This window comes from Mustelus asterias, chromosome 15 (genome assembly GCF_964213995.1).
Source record: "Mustelus asterias chromosome 15, sMusAst1.hap1.1, whole genome shotgun sequence".
Lineage (NCBI taxonomy): Eukaryota > Metazoa > Chordata > Chondrichthyes > Carcharhiniformes > Triakidae > Mustelus > Mustelus asterias.
In genome coordinates this window covers 16,242,370-16,261,817 of record NC_135815.1, presented here as the reverse complement: position 1 = coordinate 16,261,817, position 19,448 = coordinate 16,242,370, and the positions used below count along the sequence as shown (strand labels likewise).

Here is a 19,448-nt window from a genome sequence, read left to right as displayed (position 1 = left end):
ACGTGGTGGTAAAGTGGGGCGTAAAGCGCTTAGCGCGATTGGCGCCGGGCTTTCACGACCGGCGCCATTTTATGAGTGCCGGATTTCCGGCTCGGTCAGCCTCTTGCTGGAAATGGGCAATTTTAATGCTGTTTTACATCTGCTTGGCGAGCCTGGCGCTTAATCGTCCGGGCTGCCCCCCCCCCACCCCCAACCCAACCCCCCCCCCCCCAACCCCCCTTTATGACCTCGCCGGGAAACATTCGCGCTGGCGAGGAATAGACGGGCTCCCCATGAACGGGGAGATCTGAAACTCTCCCAGCTTCAAGTCCGCCCACACTTAGAAAAAAGAAGGTAAAATTGCCCCCATGGCTGTATGTGAGTGCATACAGAAACTAGAACTAGAGGGCACAGCCTCAAAATAAAGGGGGGTCAGTTTAGGACAGAGTTGAGGAGGAACTTCTTCTCTCAGAGGGTGGTGACTCTCTGGAATTCTCTGCCCACTGAAGTGGTGGAGGCTACCTCGTTGAATATGTTTAAATCACGGATAGATGGATTCCTGATCGGTAAGGGAATTAGGGGTTATAGGGATCAGGCGGGTAAGTGGAACTGATCCACTTCAGATCTTATTGAATGGTGGAGCAGGCTCGAGGGGCTAGATGGCCTACTCCTGCTCCTATTTCTTATGTTCTTATGTTCTTATATTTATTGTACATCACACGACAGCATTTTGAAACAGCATGTTGGGCCTCTAGATACCCAACACCAATTTTCTTTATTACACTGCTGAGGAGCATCTTGGGACATTTCATGACGCTAACTTTATAAATAGATGCTGTTGTTTGTTGCTGTTGCATCGTCAGCCAATGGAGCGAATGGTGAATGGAGCGAATGGTGTTTTGCGATCAGAAAAAGTTGCATTGAAGGGAATGATAATGTCAAATGTTTGAGCTGGTTCTCAGCGCACTTGTAACCGAGCAGCTGTCCGATGCAGATCACAACGATCACCTTCACCTACATAGGTTATCCATATGTCACTGCTCTGTTTTATGATGCATGTACCATACAGCTCCATGTTTCAGATAACATTTTCTCCCAGTGGCCCCAGGCTTTTTTTTCCTACTAATTTAACTTTTCTGTTTTATTCTTTAGCTGAATTCACTGCCATGTGTCCTGCGGGTAAAGGCCTCATTCCGAATGGAGACTCAGCCTATGGAATCAGTAGACAACATTACAAAGGTCAGAATTGGACTGTACTTTTCAATAACATCAGTCGGCCAATGTGGCAGGTATTCTGAGATGTGGTCAATATTGTTTTTGGTTTGAAACAAGGTAGAAACCAAAGGATTACAAATGTTAAGTGAGGTCTGGGTGGGATTGCTTGAATCAGCACTCCAAGAACACACACTTCTAAAAGTGGTACATGCCACGTAGATAATCCAGGCTTTGAAAGGATTGGGTGCATGAAGCATGAGCGAAGGAAGGTCAGACAATCTGACTCAACCTGATTCGATTTGATGTATTATTGTCACATGTATTGGGATATAGTGAAAATTATCGTTTCTTGCACGCTATGTAGACAAAGCATACCGTTCATAGAGTAGCCATGATGTGGAGATGCAGGCGTTGGACTGGGGTGGGCACAGTAAGAAGTCTCACAACACCAGGTTAAAGTCCAACAGGTTTATTTGGAATCACGAGCTTTCGGAGCGCTGCTCCTTCATCAGGTGAGTGTGTGATTACATGTGCATATCTGTGTGTGCAATGTATTTTGTACTACTTGTATTTGTATTTTCATCACTCATTTGGTGAAGGAGCAGCGCTCCGAAAGCTCGTGACTCCACATAAACCTGTTGGACTTTAACCTGGTGTTGTGAGACTTCTTACTGTTCATTGAGTACATAAGGGAGAAGGGAAGGCGAGGGTGCAGAATATAGTGTTACCGTCATAGCTAGGGTGTAGAGAAAGATCAACTTAAGATATGATAGATCCATTCAAAAGTCTGGTGGCAGCAGGGAAGAAGCTGTTCTTGAGTCGGTAGGTACATGACCTCAGACTTCTGTATCTTTTTCCAGATGGAAGAAGGTGGAAGAGAGAATGTCCGGGGTGCGCGGGGTCCTTGATTATGCTGGCTGCTTTTCCGAGGCAGCGGGAAATGCCGGAGTCATCCTGTGACGACCACAGACTTACGGCTGTATTCCTGTGCTGGGAGAATTGGGGGTGTGCCGTGTTGCAGCCCAGGAGCTCTCTTTGACTGCGGGTCCACGCTGAGGCTGGGATTGCAGGATTGCCCCTCCAGTCCCATGTTCAGATCCCACTCAGGTCACTGTCAATGCCCTCCTTCAGCGGCTGAGAGCCTGCACTCCTTATACCTTGCTGAACGCAGAATCTGCTTCTGAATGCTGTGCCAGCACGGCTATGATTGCGGCAGAGCTGCGGAGCAGTTAGCTCAGTTGGCTTAGACATCAAACAATCAGTTTGGAAAGCTGTATCTGTGTTTCTGGCACCTCAACTCATTCAACTGCATCAATACGCTAGAATTCACAGATCAGAAAAAGAACTGAGCCTTCAGTCATTCTGGGCGGCACAGTGGTTAGCACTGCTGCCTCACAGTGCCAGGGACCTGGGTTCAATTCCCACCTTGGGTGACTATATGAAGTTTGCACATTCTTTGCGTGGGTTTCCCCCGGGTGCTCCGGTTTGCTCCCACACTCCAAAGATGTGCAGCTTAGGTAAATTGGTCATGCTAAATTGCCCCTTAGTGTCCAAAGATGTGTGGGTTAGGTGGATTGGCCATGCTAAATTGCCCCTTAGTGTCCAAAGATGTGTGGGTTAGGGGGATTAGCGAGGTAAATACATGGGGTTACGGGGATAGGACGTAGGTGGGATGCTCTGTCGAAAAGACAGTGCAGACCCGATGGGCTGAATGGCCTCCTTCTGCACTGTGGAGATTCTATGGTTATACTGGACCATGAATCTCCCTTCCAATTTTACATTGAACTGAATGTTCTGCAGATTCCTGTTACCGGTTTGTCGTGCGCATTTGCCCATGTTTAAAGTAATAAGTTATGAAAATGGCAAAGTGAGCAGGGAATTCTAAAAGCCAGACCGTGTAGGTCTAGACAGAGCTGATTTATGCTTCACTAATGATAGGAATGAGCTCTGTTTGAGTCTGTTCAAACATCCAGTGTTTGGCCCAAGTGCAATCCAACCAGCCGTTTGGATCAGAAATCATTCCCCTTCTCAGAAAAGCACAATTGGGTATGTGGAGGAATTTACAGCTCTGCTTTCGTGCTGTTTGCATATTTTTAGACGTGTCAACAAAGCTCAGTAATTCATGTGCATGTCTCTGTGCATGCACAATTGCAGCCATTGGCACTGCCTCATCACAACAGGTGTAATTCTGCACATACCATATCTCTTCCTTCATCTGACTTGCAGTTCAGCTCATTTGGCATTCGGGACCACACGAGATTTGCTGCCTCGTCTGCAGAGAGGAACACATCAGTGGCAGAAATACAAAATGTCACAGAATCCCTACAGTGCAGAACTAAGAACAGTACAGCACAGGAAACAGGCCCTTCGGCCCTCCAAGCCTGTGCCGCTCATTGGTCCAACTAGACCATTCGTTTGTATCCCTCCATTCCCAGACTGCTCATGTGACTATCCATGTGACTTACTCAGGCCAACCCTCCCACCCTATCCCCCCTGCCCTATCCCTGTAACCTATTTAACCTGCTAATTCCTCTACCCTACACAACCTGGAGCACTAAGGGGCAATTTAGCAAGGAAGGGAAGGAAATCTGCCGTCCTTAGTGGGTCTGGCCTACATGTGACTCCACAGCCACAGAATGTGGTTGATTCTCAACAGCCCTCGGGCAACTAGGGATGGGCAATAAATGCTGACCAGCCAGCAACGCCCATGTCCCATGAACAAATAATTTAAAAAGTGCATTGGGATACAGTGAAAAGTATTGTTTCTTGTGCGCTATACAGACAAAGCATGCTGCTCATAGAGAAGGAAAGGAGAGGGTGTAGAATGTAGTGCTACAGTCATAGCTAGGGTATGGGGAAAGATCAATTTAATATTTAAGAGTTAGAGTAGAGTTTTAAAAGTATAGAATGAGAGTAAAAGATAGAATTAGAGGGTATGCTGGGGACAGCTCACAAGAAGTCATCACGTTCCGGCGCCATCTTGAATTTGGAGGAAACCGGAGCACCCAGAGGAAACCCATGTAGACAACGTGTAGACTCCGCACAGAGAGTGACCCAAGGCCAGAAACCCGGGTCCCTGGCGCTGTGAGGAGGCAGTGCTAACCACTGTGCCACACAGAGATTGCAGAATTCTGCACTTTGTTGGATAAGCTAACAGGGAATTCCATCTTGCTAATCTCAGCTGTGCCGCTGTGCAGAGGTTTAGGGGGGTAATTTGGACTCTGGGTGTGAGCGTAAAACAATAGTGACGCAGCCACTCATTATGCACCGCTCCTGATCCTCATTCCCACTGAAGCTCGTTGGAATGAGAATCAGTCAAGATCTCTAACGCGGGGCCAAGTCAAACTGCTCCACAATCAACCCAGAGTCAGAGTGACTTCGTCAGCCTTCGCGTTTGTACAGGAAGGCGAGTTGGAGACAGGCTCCCTCAGGCTGTCTCCCTACACCTGTCTCAAAACGTCATTGCTGAAAGCCGGAAACAGGGCAGCTGCAAATCTGCTCGGTCCCTGGAGAATGGCAGTAGAGATACGAGTCACTACATTTAGCTGGGATTAGCACTGTCCACCCTAATGTGTCTGCAAATGTGCTTTCAACAGGCTATTCAACTTCAGTGGGCAGCGCACACTTACTGCAAAAGTCTCCAAGTCCTGTTTGTTCTGAGTTGCATTGTTTCTGTTGCCATGGGCACCAGCAGATCACAGAATCCCCATAGTGCAGAAGAGGCCCTTCAGCCCATCAAGTCCGCACGGATGCATGAAAGACCCTGACCTGCCGACCTAATCCCATTTGCCAGCACTTGGCCCATAGCCTTGAATGTTCTGGCGCGCCAAGTACTTATCCAGGTACTTTTTAAAGGATGTGAGGCATCCCGCCTCCACCACAATCCCAGGCAGCGCATCCCAGATCGTCACCACCCTCTGGGTAAAGTAGTTTTACCTCAAATCTCCCCCTAAACCTCCCATCCCTCACTTTTAACTTGTGTCCCCTCGTGACTGACCCTTCAACTAAGGGGAACAGCTGCTCCTTATCCACCCTGCCCATGCCCCTCAATCTTGAACACCTCAATCAGGTCGCCCCTATCCTGTTACAAGAGTTTGAGACGCAGGGTAAGAAGCCATCAGGTCAACAGGCTCATCTGATTTTGATAAGCTGCCCCCACTCGCATACATTATCAACCCCTCCCCAACCTCCTCGTCCTTCAAATCTACCTGGTGGCCAGTCGAAGCGACTCGTGTTGATTTGTTGGTGGTGTTTGCTAGTTCGTTGGGAATCTGCAAACAGCAATTCAGGACATCCAACACAATTGTATAGAGAGGGAGGTGATGGCCTAGTGGTATTATCGCTAGACTATTAATCTAGAAACTCAGCGAATGTTCTGGGGACCTGGGTTCAAATCCCGCCACAGCAGATGGTAGAATTTGGATTCAATAAACAAAAAATCTGGAATTAAGGGTGGAATTCTTTGGCTGCGCTGGTCTAAAAGACGGAAATTCTCACCCGGCTGTCAATGGGGCTTCACATTGTCCACAACGCGCCCGCTAAAATTCCAGTGGCAGGCGGGATCGGAGAATTCCGGCTTAAGAATCAAATTAAACCAAATTAAACTATTCACCAAAGAGAAGAACTTGGTGGATGATGAGTCTGGGAGAGGATGTGTAGATAGTTTGAATCATGTTGAGATCAAAAAGGAGGTGGTATTGGGGTTCTTGGGAAACATTAAGGTAGAGAAGTCCACAGGGCCTGATGGGATATACCCCAGAATACTGAGAGAGAGGCAAGGGAGGAAATTGCTGGAGCCTTGAGAGAAATCTTTGTATCCTCACTGGCTACAGGGGAGGTCCCAGAAGATTGGAGAATAGCCAATTTTGTTCCTTTGTTTCAGAAGGGTAGCAAGAATAATCTAGGTAATTACAGGCCGGTGAGCCTTACATCAGTGGTAGGGAAATTATTGGAGAGGATTCTTCGAGACAGGATTTATTCCCACTTGGAAATAAGTGGACGTATTAGTGAGAGGCAACATGGTTTTGTGAAGGGGAGGTCGTGTCTCACGAACTTGATCGAGTTTTTCGAGGAAGTGACGAAGATGATTGATGAGGGTAGGGCAGTGGATGTTGTCTACATGGACTTCAGTAAGGCCTTTGACAAGGTCCCTCACGGCAGACTGGTGCAGAAGGTGAAGTCGCATAGGATCAGAGGTGAGCTGGCAAGGTGGATACAGAACTGGCTCGGTCATAGAAGACAGAGTGCAGCTGCGGAAGGGTGCATTTCTGAATGGAGGGCTGTGACAAGTGGTGTTCCTCAGGGATCAGTGCTGGGATCTTTGCTGTTTGTAATATATATAAATGATTTGGAGGAAAATGTAACTGGATTGATTAGTAAGTTTGCGGACGACACAAAGGTTGGTGGATTTGCGGATAGCGATGAGGACCATCAGAGGATACAGCAGGATATAGATCAGTTGGAGACTTGGGCGGAGAGATGGCAGATGGAGTTTAATCCGGACAAATGTGAGGTAATGCATTTTGGAAGGTCTAATACAGATAGGAAATATATAGTAAATGGCAGAACCCTTAAAAGTATTGATAGGCAAAGGGATCTGGGTGTACAAGGTACACAGGTCACTGAAAGTGGCAATGCAGGTGGAGAAGGTAGTCAAGAAGGCATACGGCATGCTTGTCTTCATCGGCCGGGGTATTGAGTTTAAAAATTGGCAAGTCATGTTGCAGCTTTATAGAACCTTAGTTAGGCCGCACTTGGAATACAGTGTTCAATTCTGATCGCCACACTACCAGAAGGATGTGGAGGCTTTGGAGAGGGTACCGAAAAGATTTACCAGGATGTTGCCTGGTATGGAGGGCATTAGCTATGAGGAGAGATTGGAGAAACTTGGTTTGTTCTCACTGGAGCGACGGAGGTTGAGGGAAGACCTGATAGAAGTCTACAAGATTGAGGGGCACGGACAGAGTGGACAGTCAGAAGCTTTTTCCCAGGGTGGAAGAGTCAATTACTAGGGGGCACAGGTTTAAGGTGCAAGGGGCAAGGATTAAAGGAGATGTACGAAGCAGATTTTGTACACAGAGAATAGTGGGTGCCTGGAACCCGTTGCCGGGGGAGGTTGTGGAAGCGGGTGCGGTCGTGACTTTTAAGGTCGAATGGCGTCCTTCGGCACTGTAGGGTTCTGTGATTCTTTCTATGATTCTACGTCTTGACAAGTACATGAATAGGATGGGAATAGAGGGATATGGTCCCCGGAAGGGTAGGGGGGTTTTAGTTAAGTCGGGCAGCATGGTCGGTGCAGGCTTGGAGGGCCGAAGGGCCTGTTCCTGTGCTGTAATTTTCTTTGTTCTTTGTTTATTGTCGATTGTTGTAAAAACCCACCTGGTTCACTAATGCCCTTTAGGGAAGGAAATCTGCCTTGTTTACCTGGTCTGGCCTTCATGTGACTCCAGAGCCCAGTAATGTGGTTGACTCTCAACTGCCCTCTGAACAGGGGCAACTGGAGATAGGCAACGAGGCCCATGTCCCACGAATGAATAAGAAACGATTTAGCAGCAGTACTTGTGATGATATCAGTCATGTTTTGAGTGGCATTACACAGCCGTACCCACCGGCGGGATCTTTCAGTCCTGCCGATGACGACCTCCCGTCCCCGTGGGTTTTCTGACAGCGGAGAGTGCAAACAACAGGAAACCCCGTTGACAGGGGTGGGTGGGACTGGACGATCCTACCACCAGCCATTGATGGGCTGCCTTTGCTGCTGGAAAATATAACGCGGGAAACCTCCCCCCCACCCCCATGAGTACAACTCGATCTGAGACGGTGGCGAATTAGAACACACTGATCGATTGATCCGTCTGTATACTTGTCTATCCTGTCAGTTGGAATAATCTGCAAGGATGGAGGGAATGGGTGAAGATCACAATCAACACTGAAAAAAGAATTGTCTTTGAAATACATTCCTTTCGAAGAAGGTGTTAATGCGCTTCTAACAATGATCCGCTTAGCCTTCTGCCCGTGTACTTTGGTTTTGCGTTTAGACGGTTATTGTTGTTAATTGTATATCAATTGTGTTTGATTATGTCCAAAGATGTGTGGGTTAGGTGCTATTTAATTCATGCTAAATTGCCCCTTAGTGTCCCGGGATGAGAGGTTAGAGGGACTAGCGGGGTAAATATGTGGGGTTATGGGGGTAGTATTGCTGTCGTGCAGACTCAAAAATGGGCCGAATGGCCTCCTTCTGCACTGTAGGGTCTCTGTGATTCTATGATTCTACGTGCATGTGGTGGACATTAATTGGGGGTTTACACATTTTAAAAAATTCATTGGCTGTGGGCATCACTGGCTGGGCCAGCATTCATTGCCCATCTCTAATGGCCCCTTGAACTGAATGGCTTGCTGGGCCGTTTCAGAGGGCATTAAAGAGTCAGTCACATGTAGGCCAGACCAGATAAGGATGGCAGACTTCCCTTTCTTGAAGAACATAAGTGAAGCGGCTGGGTTTTTATGACAATCGACAATGGTTTCGTGGTCATCATCAGACTTTTAATTCCAAATTTTCCAGACCTACTGTGGTGGGATTTAAACCTGGGGCCCCAGGCCATTTCCCTGGATTACTAGTCCAGTGATAATACCACTGCGCCATCGCCTCCCCATATAAAGAGCCAACTGTAGCCTGGTTGAGTTGGGGATGTGTATGTTTGTAATGTCTCACTCTGTAAATAAATGTATGACTGATTAAAACTGGCTCCCGTATCATCCTTCTCCAACTGGCTTTCTGAAATGGAACAGATCTACCTCGCAGTGCTGTATGGAGTGAATGCTGGCCTCAGCATCATTGCCGAGACAAGTGACAGTATTGGGCAGGCCTGATGGTGAGGGAGTGTTTCGGAACATGCTACGCCCTGGCTTGATTAGAATCAGATGTTAGCTTTGCGGTCTGTTTATTGTAAAAAAAAACATACTTTTTTTTGTTCACAGATGCTGACGAATGTGTTTTATTTGGACAAGAGATTTGTAAGAATGGGTTTTGCCTGAACACGCAGCCTGGCTATGAGTGTTACTGCAGACAAGGCTTGTATTACGATCCAGTCAAACTGCAGTGTCTTGGTAAGCTTGCTTCATTGCTTATAGTCCCATCAAAAACTTAGCACAAGTGCGACAGTGTTGATGCTTAGATCATCGACTTATGAAAGAGAGACTAAGATACAGAGAGAGATGAAGAGTCGATGAAAGTAGTTAAGCAGGCGAGTTTATCGGTGCATAGATATGAACAGGACGTGATTTGATAAAGTAAAAAAACATTGAAACAGAGCAGGAGTTGGAGGTGATTTTAACATCCCGTCTGATGGAAAAAAAATCTTCATAGAATCCCTACAGTGCAGAGGAGGCCATTCGGCCCACTGAGTCTGCACTGACCACAATCCCACCCAAGCCTTATCCCCATAATCCCATGCTTTTACCCTAGCGCATCCCCCTGACACTAAGGGGCAATTGAGCATGGCCAATCCACCTAACCCGCACATCTTTGGACTGTGAGAGGAAACTGGAGCACCCACGCAGACACGGAGAGAACGTGCAGACTCCGCACAGACAGTGACCCAAGCCGGGAATCGAACCCGGGATCCCTGGCGCTGTGAGGCAGCAGTGCTAACCCACTGTGCTGCCCGACATGCATGCCTGATTTGAGAAGTATCTGCCTATTACGGGGGGGGGGAGTTTTGTGTGTTGAAGCAAATCCAGGGCTAATACATTACCTCCATCTCTTAAACACTTAACCCCCACCCCCTCTTTCCCCCATTGACTACCTTGGAAACACTCACGCCCCCTCCCCCCAACTATGTCCCTCCCTCCACTCTGACCCCGTGTTGACCTTGGGCCTGGCTAACAACCTTTTGGGCTGCCTGACTTTCTTCCCACTGCTTCCTGCTGATTTTCCCAGCTGTTATGCTCAGGAAGTTGGCCAATGTTAATGGCAGCCTACCTAATTCATATAGAATTTGTCTCCGTTGTTTCACTGAGAAGACATCTGACGCACAGATTCTGCGAACACTCACCAAGATTAAAACACGACGTTTCCGGCCCCAAGGGCGTGACGGCTAGATTTGAGGAAGGTCACGGGTAAAGTTTAAACCCTGCCCTTCATCACCCTGTGTCACCAGGGCCCGATGTAAGCCCATAACAGCGTGTGTATGTTCAGTGCCATTGTTCAGACATCTCAACTTCTCAGATGAAAGACTGAAAGCGAATTCTCTGTAAAATAGTTTTACAGTTGAAAGAAAAAGCGGCAGCGAGGAACACGGATAACTTACTGCTTCCAGCTATATACGCAGTAAAGATTCAGGAGATGAAGCAATATTTTTATTCTTTAAGTGCTATCAAATCTTTATTGCTGTCACAAAGCCTTAACTTTAACTGTGCAGAGTTCCAGAATCAAAGGAATTGTGACGGAGGCAGGAAATGCTAGGAGTACACAGCAGGTATAAAGGGAAAAGACAAATGGGTTTTTTGGGTGGTAAATGGATAATGAACCCACAGGAGAATTGTTGTTTCTTTTACAGATGTTGAGGAATCTGTAGAGAGACTTTCTGCTTCTTTTATCTCTAAGAGCCAGGTTTGTCTTCTTTCAAGCCCCAATCCCCTTTGTTTCCCCCGCAGGAAGTCGTTCAAAATTGGGCACAGTTGGTTGCTTAACTTTATTTATTAGTGTCACACGTAGGCTTACATTAACAATGCAATGAAGTTACTGTGAAAATCCCCTAGTCGCCACACTCCGGCGCCTGTTCCGGTACACTGAGGGAGAATTTAGCACGACCAATGCATTTAACCAGCATGACGGTGGCACAGTGGTTAGCACCGCTGCCTCACAGCACTAAGGACCCGGTTCGATTCCAAGCTCGGGTCACTCTCTGTGCAGAGTCTGCACGTTCTTCCCGTGTCTGCGTGGGTTTCCTCCGGGTGCTCCGGTTTCCTCCCACATTCCGAAAGACGTGCTGGTTAGGTGCATTGGCCGTGCTAAATTCTCCTTCAGTGTACCCGAACAGGCCCCGGAGTGTGGCAACAAGGGGATTTTCACAGTAACTTCATTGCAGTGTTAATGTAACCTTGCTTGTGACAATAATAAATAAACTTTAGACTTTAAAACTCTTTTGGACCGTGAGAGGAAACCGGAGCACCCGGAGGAAACCCATGCGGACACGGGGGAACATGCAGACTCTACACAGACAGTGACCCAAGCCGAGAATCGAACCTGGGGTCTCGGGCGCTATGAGGCAGCAGTGCTAACCACTGTGCCACCGTGCTGCCCACGGGCATTGTTAGTTGGCAGCAATTGCCAGTACCCCGCCCAAGTTCCCATTTCGTAGTGTGGGCTGAGAGGGCCATTGGGCTGTCTGATTGCAGCCATGTCCGGAACTCCACCCTCATCTCCACACTTGGCCAGTTTCAATGTTCAGGAAACAGCACTAAGGACCTTGGCCGGTATCTTATTGGTCCTCTGTCGCCTTGAGAAACAAAAGAAATTGGATCAAAACAAATTACTGTGGATGCTGGAATCCGAAAACAAAAGAGAAAATACTGGAAAATCTCAGCGGGTCTGGCAGCATCTGTAAGGAGAGAAAAGAGCTGACGTTTCGAGTCCAGATGACCCTGTGTCAAAGCTATAAGGCATAGAAAGTGGGAGGTATTTATACTGCAGGTTGTGGGAATGAAAGATGAGTCATAGCCACAAAAACAAGGGGAAGGCTGTTAATGCCAGTCCATAGAGAGAATAAAGGGTGTGAATGGCCAAACGGCAGAGAAGTTGAAATCAGAGGGTAAACTGTGACAGATGAAGATGTCAAACGAACAAAAGAAATTGGTCTCGCTCTCTCTCATCACTCCAGCTAGTACAAAGATCCATCCTGTGAGATCTCACCAGGGACTGAGCCTAAGGGTGGAATTTTCTCGGCCCGCCCACTATGGGAATCGTAGTGGGCGGGACACGGACCATGAAAAGGTCCGTTGACCTCGGGCGGGATTTTCCGGTTTTAGGGTGAATGCAGCAGGAAAATCCCACCCTAAGACTTTCCATGGCTCTCTGGCGCAGTACCACACAGTGCAATTGCCACTTGCGTCTATTGCTGGGTTTATTTACTTATAATTCATTCTGAACGGTGTGTGGGCATCGCTGGCAAGAGTGGTTTTATTGCCCAGTTGCCCTTGAGAAGGTAGTGGTGAGGCTTCTTCTTGCAACTTTATGGTCCACGTGGTCGAGACTCTCCCACAGAGTTATTCATCAGCGAGTTACAGGATTTGGACCCAGCAACAATGAAGGAGGTGGCAATATACGGCCAAGTTGGGGTGAAGTGTGACTTGGAGGGGAACTTGAACGTGGTGGCGTTCCCAAGGCCCTGTTCCTGCTAGATGGCGATGATCAGGGAATCATAGAATGGTTACCCCATAGAAGGAGGCCATTTACCCGTCCTCCGCAGGCTGTCTGTGGGAACAGTTTAGCTAGTCTCTCTCCCAGCCCTTTTCTCTGTAACCTTGCCATTTTCTTTCCTCTCTCTTCAGGCTCTCTCTTCATTTTCTTTTGAAGGTCATGAGTGAATCTGCCTCCACCACACACTCTGAGTACATTCCAGATCCCAACCTCTCACTGTGTAAACAAAAAATCCTCAGGTCAACATTGGTTCATTCATCATAAATTAGCATTCTCTGATTCTCAACCCTTCCATCATTGGGCACTGTTTCTCTCTATCCTGTCCAGACCCCTCAGCATTCTGAATATCTCCATCAAATCTTCGCTCAACCTTCCCGTCTCCAAGGAGAACAGTCCCAAGCTGTCCAACCTATCCTCAAAACACAAGTCTTTCATCCCTCAGACTGTTCTTGTAATTCTTTTATGTACCCTCTCCACAGCCTTCACGTCCTTCCGAAAGTGTGGTGCTTCGAACTGGACACAATGGCTGGAATTTTATTGGCACGCCCAACCCCAGGCTTGTAAGATGGTGCCCGAGGCCAACGGAGAATGGCGTTCTGCGAGCCTCACCCGCCCCGATTTCAGGGCAGGCGTGCCGGTAAAATCAGAGCCAATGTTCCAGTCTCCCTAACAGCACTGTGGGTGTACCTATGTCTCAGGGACTGCAGCGGTTCAAGGGGGCGGCTCACCACCACCTTCTCAAGGGGCAATTAGGGATGGGTAATAAATTCTGGCCAGGGACACCCACAACCCGTGAAAAATGAACAAAAAAACGTTGACGCCAAACCGGTGTTTTATAAAGGTTCATCATAACTTCCATGCTTCTGGACTTTATTTATAAAGCTCAGGATTCAGTATGCGTTATTATCCATGTTCTCACCTGGCCTGTCACCTTCAATCCCTTTGACAAAGGGTCATCTGGACTCGAAACATCAGCTCTTTTCTCTCCTTACAGATGCTGCCAGACCTGCTGAGATTTTCCAGCATTTTCTCTTTTGGTTTCAGATTCCAGCATCCGCAGTAATTTGCTTTTATCCTCTCACCTTCAGTGATATGTTTGTCTTATACTCCCAGGTATCTGAGTTCCTGTGTTCCCTTTAGGAGTTCTGCCCTTTGGCTCTTCCAGGTCCAGGAACAGTGGCACAGTGGTTAGCACTGCTGCCTCACAGTGCCAGGGACCTGGGTTCGATTCCTGTCTGTGTGGAGTTTGCACGTTCTCCCCGTGTCTGCGTGGGTCTCCTCCGGGTGCTACGGTTTCCTCCCACAGTCCAAAGATGTGCGGGTTAGGTTGATTGGCCATGCTAAATTGCCCCTTAGAGTCAGGGGGATTAGCTAGGGTAAATAGCTGGGGTTATGGGGATAGGGCCTGGGTGGGATTGTGGTCGGTGCAGACTCGATGGGCCGAATGGCCTCCTTCTGCACTGTAGGGATTCTATAATATGATAGGAAGTGCTTGGTGAGAATCCGTGGGGAGTTGCTGCAGTGCTTCCTGTAGAGCCGGACTATAATGTTTCCATGATATTGTGTTCCTAGATATTGACGAATGTCAGGATGCAGCGAGCTGCGTTAATGGGCAATGTATTAATACCGAGGGCTCATACGACTGTTTCTGCACCGTCCCTATGGTCCTGGATGCTTCAGGGAAACGCTGTACCCAGCCTCTCGATTCTGATGGTACGTTCCCACACAGGGACTCAACTGTTATTGTATAAGTGTTGCCATGTACCGGGTGTGAGGCTGAAACGAGATATGCCGTAGCTCGTGGGGACACATTGGAGTGGAATTTCTGTGATTTGATTTATTAGTGTCACATGTATTAGTATACAGTGAAAAGTGTTGTTTCTTGCGCGCCATACAGACAAAGCGTACCATTGGAACAAGAGCCGAAAGCTCCACGGAAATGCTGAAGGGGTGGCGTGGACTGTGTTTACGCATTATAAGGGTCATAGAGGTTTACATCATGGAAACAGGCCCTTCGGCCCAACTTGTCCGTGCAGCCCAGTTTCAACCACTAAGCTAGTCGCAATTTCCCATGTTTGGCCCACATCCCTCTATACCCATCTTACCCATGTAACTGTCTAAATGCTTTTTAAAAGACAGAATTGCACCCACCTCTACTACTACCTCTGGCAGCTCGTTCCGGACACTCACCACCCTCTTTGTGAAAAAATTGCCCCTCTGGACCCTTTTGTATCTCTCCCCTCTCACCGTAAACCTATAAATGCAATGTTATTCCGGAGTTTGAATGAGAAGGAGAGTCCCATAGAATTCTGACCCGAGATATTGTCCGGATCGTAGGTCAGGTTGACTCATTTAAAATTGGTGCATGGCGCTTCCTACAGATGTGCGGTTTTTGGGTAACCAGATGTGAAACAGTGTTAGGTTGGGTGGCGCATCCAGAAAGCAAGACACAAGACCTTCCTGGCATTCAGGAAACTCGGGAAGCTTTCCTGGTAAAACCATCTGCTGTGATTTCCTGATACTTGTTCCACCTCAGCGATCCTGGGCACTGAAGGAGGAAAACCTTCTCCAAGTTCCTTTTGTGGAAACCAATATGTAGAAAAAGGATGCTCTTTATTATATTTGAAACGACTCCACTGAAGGTGTCGGAGTTGAATCCTGAATTTAAGCATTTCTGAGGCAGCACGTAACAGTCGGCATCGTGCGTTTGTTCTAATTTTGTCCGGTTGCTTCCTTCTGCCTCCCTCCGTTCCCCGTTGGCCATCCCGTTTCTCCGGGTGGATAATCCAGTGTTTCCTTTCATCCCCAGATATCGATGAGTGTCAGGATCCATCAAACTGCATCAACGGTCAATGCATTAACACTGACGGCTCGTACAACTGTTTCTGCACATACCCAATGATTCTGGACTCATCAGGAAAGCGCTGCGTTGAGGCTCCCAGCACGATCGGTATGTTCCTGCAGCAGGGTCAACCCCTAGAACTGTCGCTGCTGCACATTCATTGTATATCGCAAATTACAGCAGATTTTGTTTCTGAAGAAGTCTTAAATTGCATGGGTTCCAGCCTGTTTAAAACCTACCTCCTTCTCCTGTTGTCTCCATAAGATCATAAGATATAGGAGCAGATTTAGGCCATTCAGCCCATCGAGTCTGCTCCACCATTCAATGATGGCTGATATGATTCTCATCCCCGGTCTCCTGCCTTCTCCCTGTAACCCTTGATGCCCTTATTAATCAAGAACCAATCTATCTCTGTCTTAAAGACACTCAATGACCTGGCCTCCACAGCCCGCTGTGGCAATGAGTTCCACAGATTCACCACTCTCTGGCTGAAGAAATTCCTCCTCATCTTAGTTTTAAAGGAGCGGCCCTTCACTCTGAGATTGTGCCCTCAAGTTCTAGTCTCTCCCACTAGTGGAAACATCCTCTCCACGTCCACTCTATCTCGGCCCCTTGAGTACAGACCCAGACTCCTCAACCATTCCTCATATGACAAACCCTTCATTCCTGGGATCATTCTTGTGAACCTCCTCTGGACTCCCTCCAAGGCCAGCACATCCTTCCTGAGGTATGGACCCCCTCCAAGGCCAGCGCATCCTTCTTTAGGTATGGACCCCCTCTAAGGCCAACACATCTTTAGATACGGGGCCCAAAACTACTCACAATACTCCAAATAGGGTCTGACCAGAGCCTTATGCAGCCTCAGAAGTACATCCCTGTTCTTGTATTCTAGCCCTCTCGACATGAATGCTAACATTGAATTGCCTTCCTAACTGCCGACTGAACCTGCACGTTAACCTTCAGAGTGTCCTGAACCAGGACTCCCAAGACCCTCTGTGCTTCAGATTTCTGAAGCCTTTCCCCCATTTAGAAAATAGTCTACACCTCTTCTTCCTACCAAAGAAAGTGCATAACCTCGCACTTTCCCACGTTGTTTTCTCTTTCTGTGTCTCAGTGTGAACTCTCCGACAATGCTCCCGAGAAGCACCTTGCGATATTGAAGGTGCTATATAAATGCAATTCATTAAAAGGGATTGATAAAGTAAATGTAGACCAAATGTTTCCCCTTCTGGGGCAACCTGGAACAAGAGGTTCACAGGTATAGGCTGAGAGGCGGTAGATTTAAAACTGAGATGAGGAGGAACTACTTCTCGGTGGTGAATTTGTGGAACTCGCTGCCCCACAGCGCAGTGGAGTCTGAATCATTGAATGGTTTCAAGAAGGAAATAGATATATTTCTAATTTTTTAAAAATGGGTTAAAGGGAGATGGGGAGCAGGTGGGGAGGTGGATTTGAGACCAGGGAGAGATCAGCCATGATCTGATTGAATGGCGGAGCAGGCTCGAAGAGCTGAATTTCCTGACTTCTGCTCCTGATCCCTATGTTTTTCTTTGTTATTTGGCTGGGGAGTGGGGCAGGGAGAGTTGTATTTGTAGAATGGCCAGTATTCAGCCTGATCTGACTGAAACTGCTCTTTAAGCGAAGATCAATGGAAATCTGGAACTTTCCCTCACCACCTGGTGTGATGTGGTTTGAGGGAAATATTGGCCCTCATGTTCTCCTTCATAACAGTGCCATGGGATCTTTTACATCCACCTAAACTGGCCCTGCGTTTAGCATTTCATCTGAAAGACAGCACCTCCAACAGTGCAGTGCTCCTCCCGTCCTGCACTGTTTAAAGTTTATTTATTAGTGTCACAAGTAGGCTGACATTAACACTGCAATTAAGTTACTGTGGAAATCCCCTAGTCGCCACACTCCGGCGCCTGTTCGGGTACACTGAGGGAGAATTTAGCATGGCCAATGCACCCTAACCAGCACATCTTTCAGGCTGTGGGAGGAAACCGGTGCACCCGGAGGAAACCCATGCAGACACGGGGAGAACGTGCAAACTCCGCACAGACAGTGACCCAAGTGGGGAATTGAACCCGGGTCCCTGGCGCTGTGAGGCAGCAGTGCTTGCCACTGTGTCACCGACTGCAGTATCAGCTTGGATTTGTGTTCTCAAGCCCTGGAGCGGGACTGGAACCCTGAGGCAAGGGGATGCCACCAGCTAAAGTGTAGTGATAAAGCCTTCTTAAACTGGAAGGGTTCTCGAAGTTCCTTGTCATTTTCCTGACGTCCATGTGCGTCATAGAGTCATAGAGGTTTACAGCATGGAAACAGGCCCTTCGGCCCAACTTGTCCATGCCGCCCTTCTTTTTAACCACTAAGCTAGATCCAATTGCCTGCGTTTGGCCCATATCCCTCTATACCCATCTTACCCATGTAACTGTCTAAATGCTTTTTAAAAGACAAAATTGTATCCACCTCTACTACGACCTCTGGCAGCCCATTTCAGACACTCACCACCCTCTGTGTGAAAGAATTGCCCCTCTGGACTCTTTTGTATCTCTCCCCTCACACCTTAAACCTACACCCTCTAGTTTTAGACTCCCCTACCTTTGGGAAAAGATGTTGACTATCCACCTTACCTATGCTCCTCATTATTTTATAGACCTCAATAAGATCACCCCTCAGCCTCCTACGCTCCAGGGAAAAAAGTCCCAGTCTATCCAGCCTCTCCTTAAAACTCAAACTATCAAGTCCTGGTAGCATCCTAGTAATTTTTTTCTGCACTCTTTCTAGTTCAATAATATCCTTTCTATAGTAGGGTGACCAGAACTGTACACAGTATTCCAAGTGCGGCCTTACTAATGTCTTGTACAACTTCAACAAGACGTCCCAACTCCTGCAGAGACTTAACACTCAGATGCAAGAGACATCAATATCCGACTGTGTTGCGTAAATCTGCTTCCCCGCCTGCTGTGCTGGCAGGGGGAGGGGGGAGGATAGTGGGACGGGGAGGTCAGGCACTGCTGAGATACATTCATCCGAAGTTTGCTAAGATCTGGAGAAGCAGCAGCTGTACAAACAGCCATTGTCCCATTGTCCGAGGCTCCTTGCTTTAAAGTCCTCTTTATTTTCTTGGACGCGTTTCGCTGGCTTATCGGTGAACTGCCACCCACACAGAGGAAGATATTTTGTCTTCCACGGTCGGAGAGAACAGTGAATGATCACTCCTGTGGCAGCTGGAGGCAGTTAACAAGCGCACATGACCCCAATAGCTTTCTTTCCCACCACCATTTCACTGTTTCAGTGCCCCTGGGATTGCCTTTGACATAATATGCTTTCCCTGTTAACCTTCCAAATGTGGAGATGCCGGCGTTGGATTGGGGGTGGGCACAGTAAGAAGTCTCACATCACCAGGTTAAAGTCTAAGAGGCTTATTTGGCATCACAAGCTTTCGGAGCGCTGCTCCTTCATCAGGTGAGTGAAGGAGCAGCGCTCCGCAAGCTCGTGATTCCAAATAAACCTGTTGGACCTTAACCTGGTTTTGTGAGACTTCTTACTGAACCTTCCAAAGAACAATGTCCACAATGGTTAAAGGCTTCGATAGGATGGGTTGGAGAGAAATCTTTTCCTCTTGTTGGGGGAGCCCAGAACAAGGGAGCCATCACCTTACAGTCGGAACGAGGCAGTGCAGAGGTGCCAAGAAGCACCTCTGCCCACAAAGGGTTAACTGAAACTCCATCCCGCTAAAAGCTGTGGAGACTAGTAATCAATTGGAAATTACGCTTAGGCAAGGGCATTAGGGGCGAGGGAACTGGGGACGGGTAGATGGGGTTAAGATACAGTTCGGCCATGGTTCAACTGAATGCAGGAACAGAATCAAGGGGCTGAATGGCCTCCTTCTGCACTGTAAGAATCCTATGATTCCTGTTCCTGGATGCAGGAATGAGAGAAACCATGGAGCATTGTGTGGGCAGCACGGTGGCACAGTGGGTAGCACTG

The 19,448-nt window shown here is 47.9% G+C and overlaps 1 protein-coding gene across 4 annotated transcripts in view; it reads left to right on the top strand.

The window, feature by feature from the left end:
- Nucleotides 1-19,448, top strand: part of ltbp1 (latent transforming growth factor beta binding protein 1) — a 356,653-nt gene that overhangs the window by 295,438 nt on the left and 41,767 nt on the right. For all 4 annotated transcript variants that reach the window (XM_078229547.1, XM_078229548.1, XM_078229550.1 and 1 more), the window contains 4 exons: nucleotides 1,132-1,218; nucleotides 9,172-9,300; nucleotides 14,186-14,326; nucleotides 15,423-15,563. In XM_078229547.1, the coding sequence (XP_078085673.1) occupies nucleotides 1,132-1,218; nucleotides 9,172-9,300; nucleotides 14,186-14,326; nucleotides 15,423-15,563 (498 nt within the window). The remainder of the gene's footprint in view (nucleotides 1-1,131; nucleotides 1,219-9,171; nucleotides 9,301-14,185; nucleotides 14,327-15,422; nucleotides 15,564-19,448) is intronic.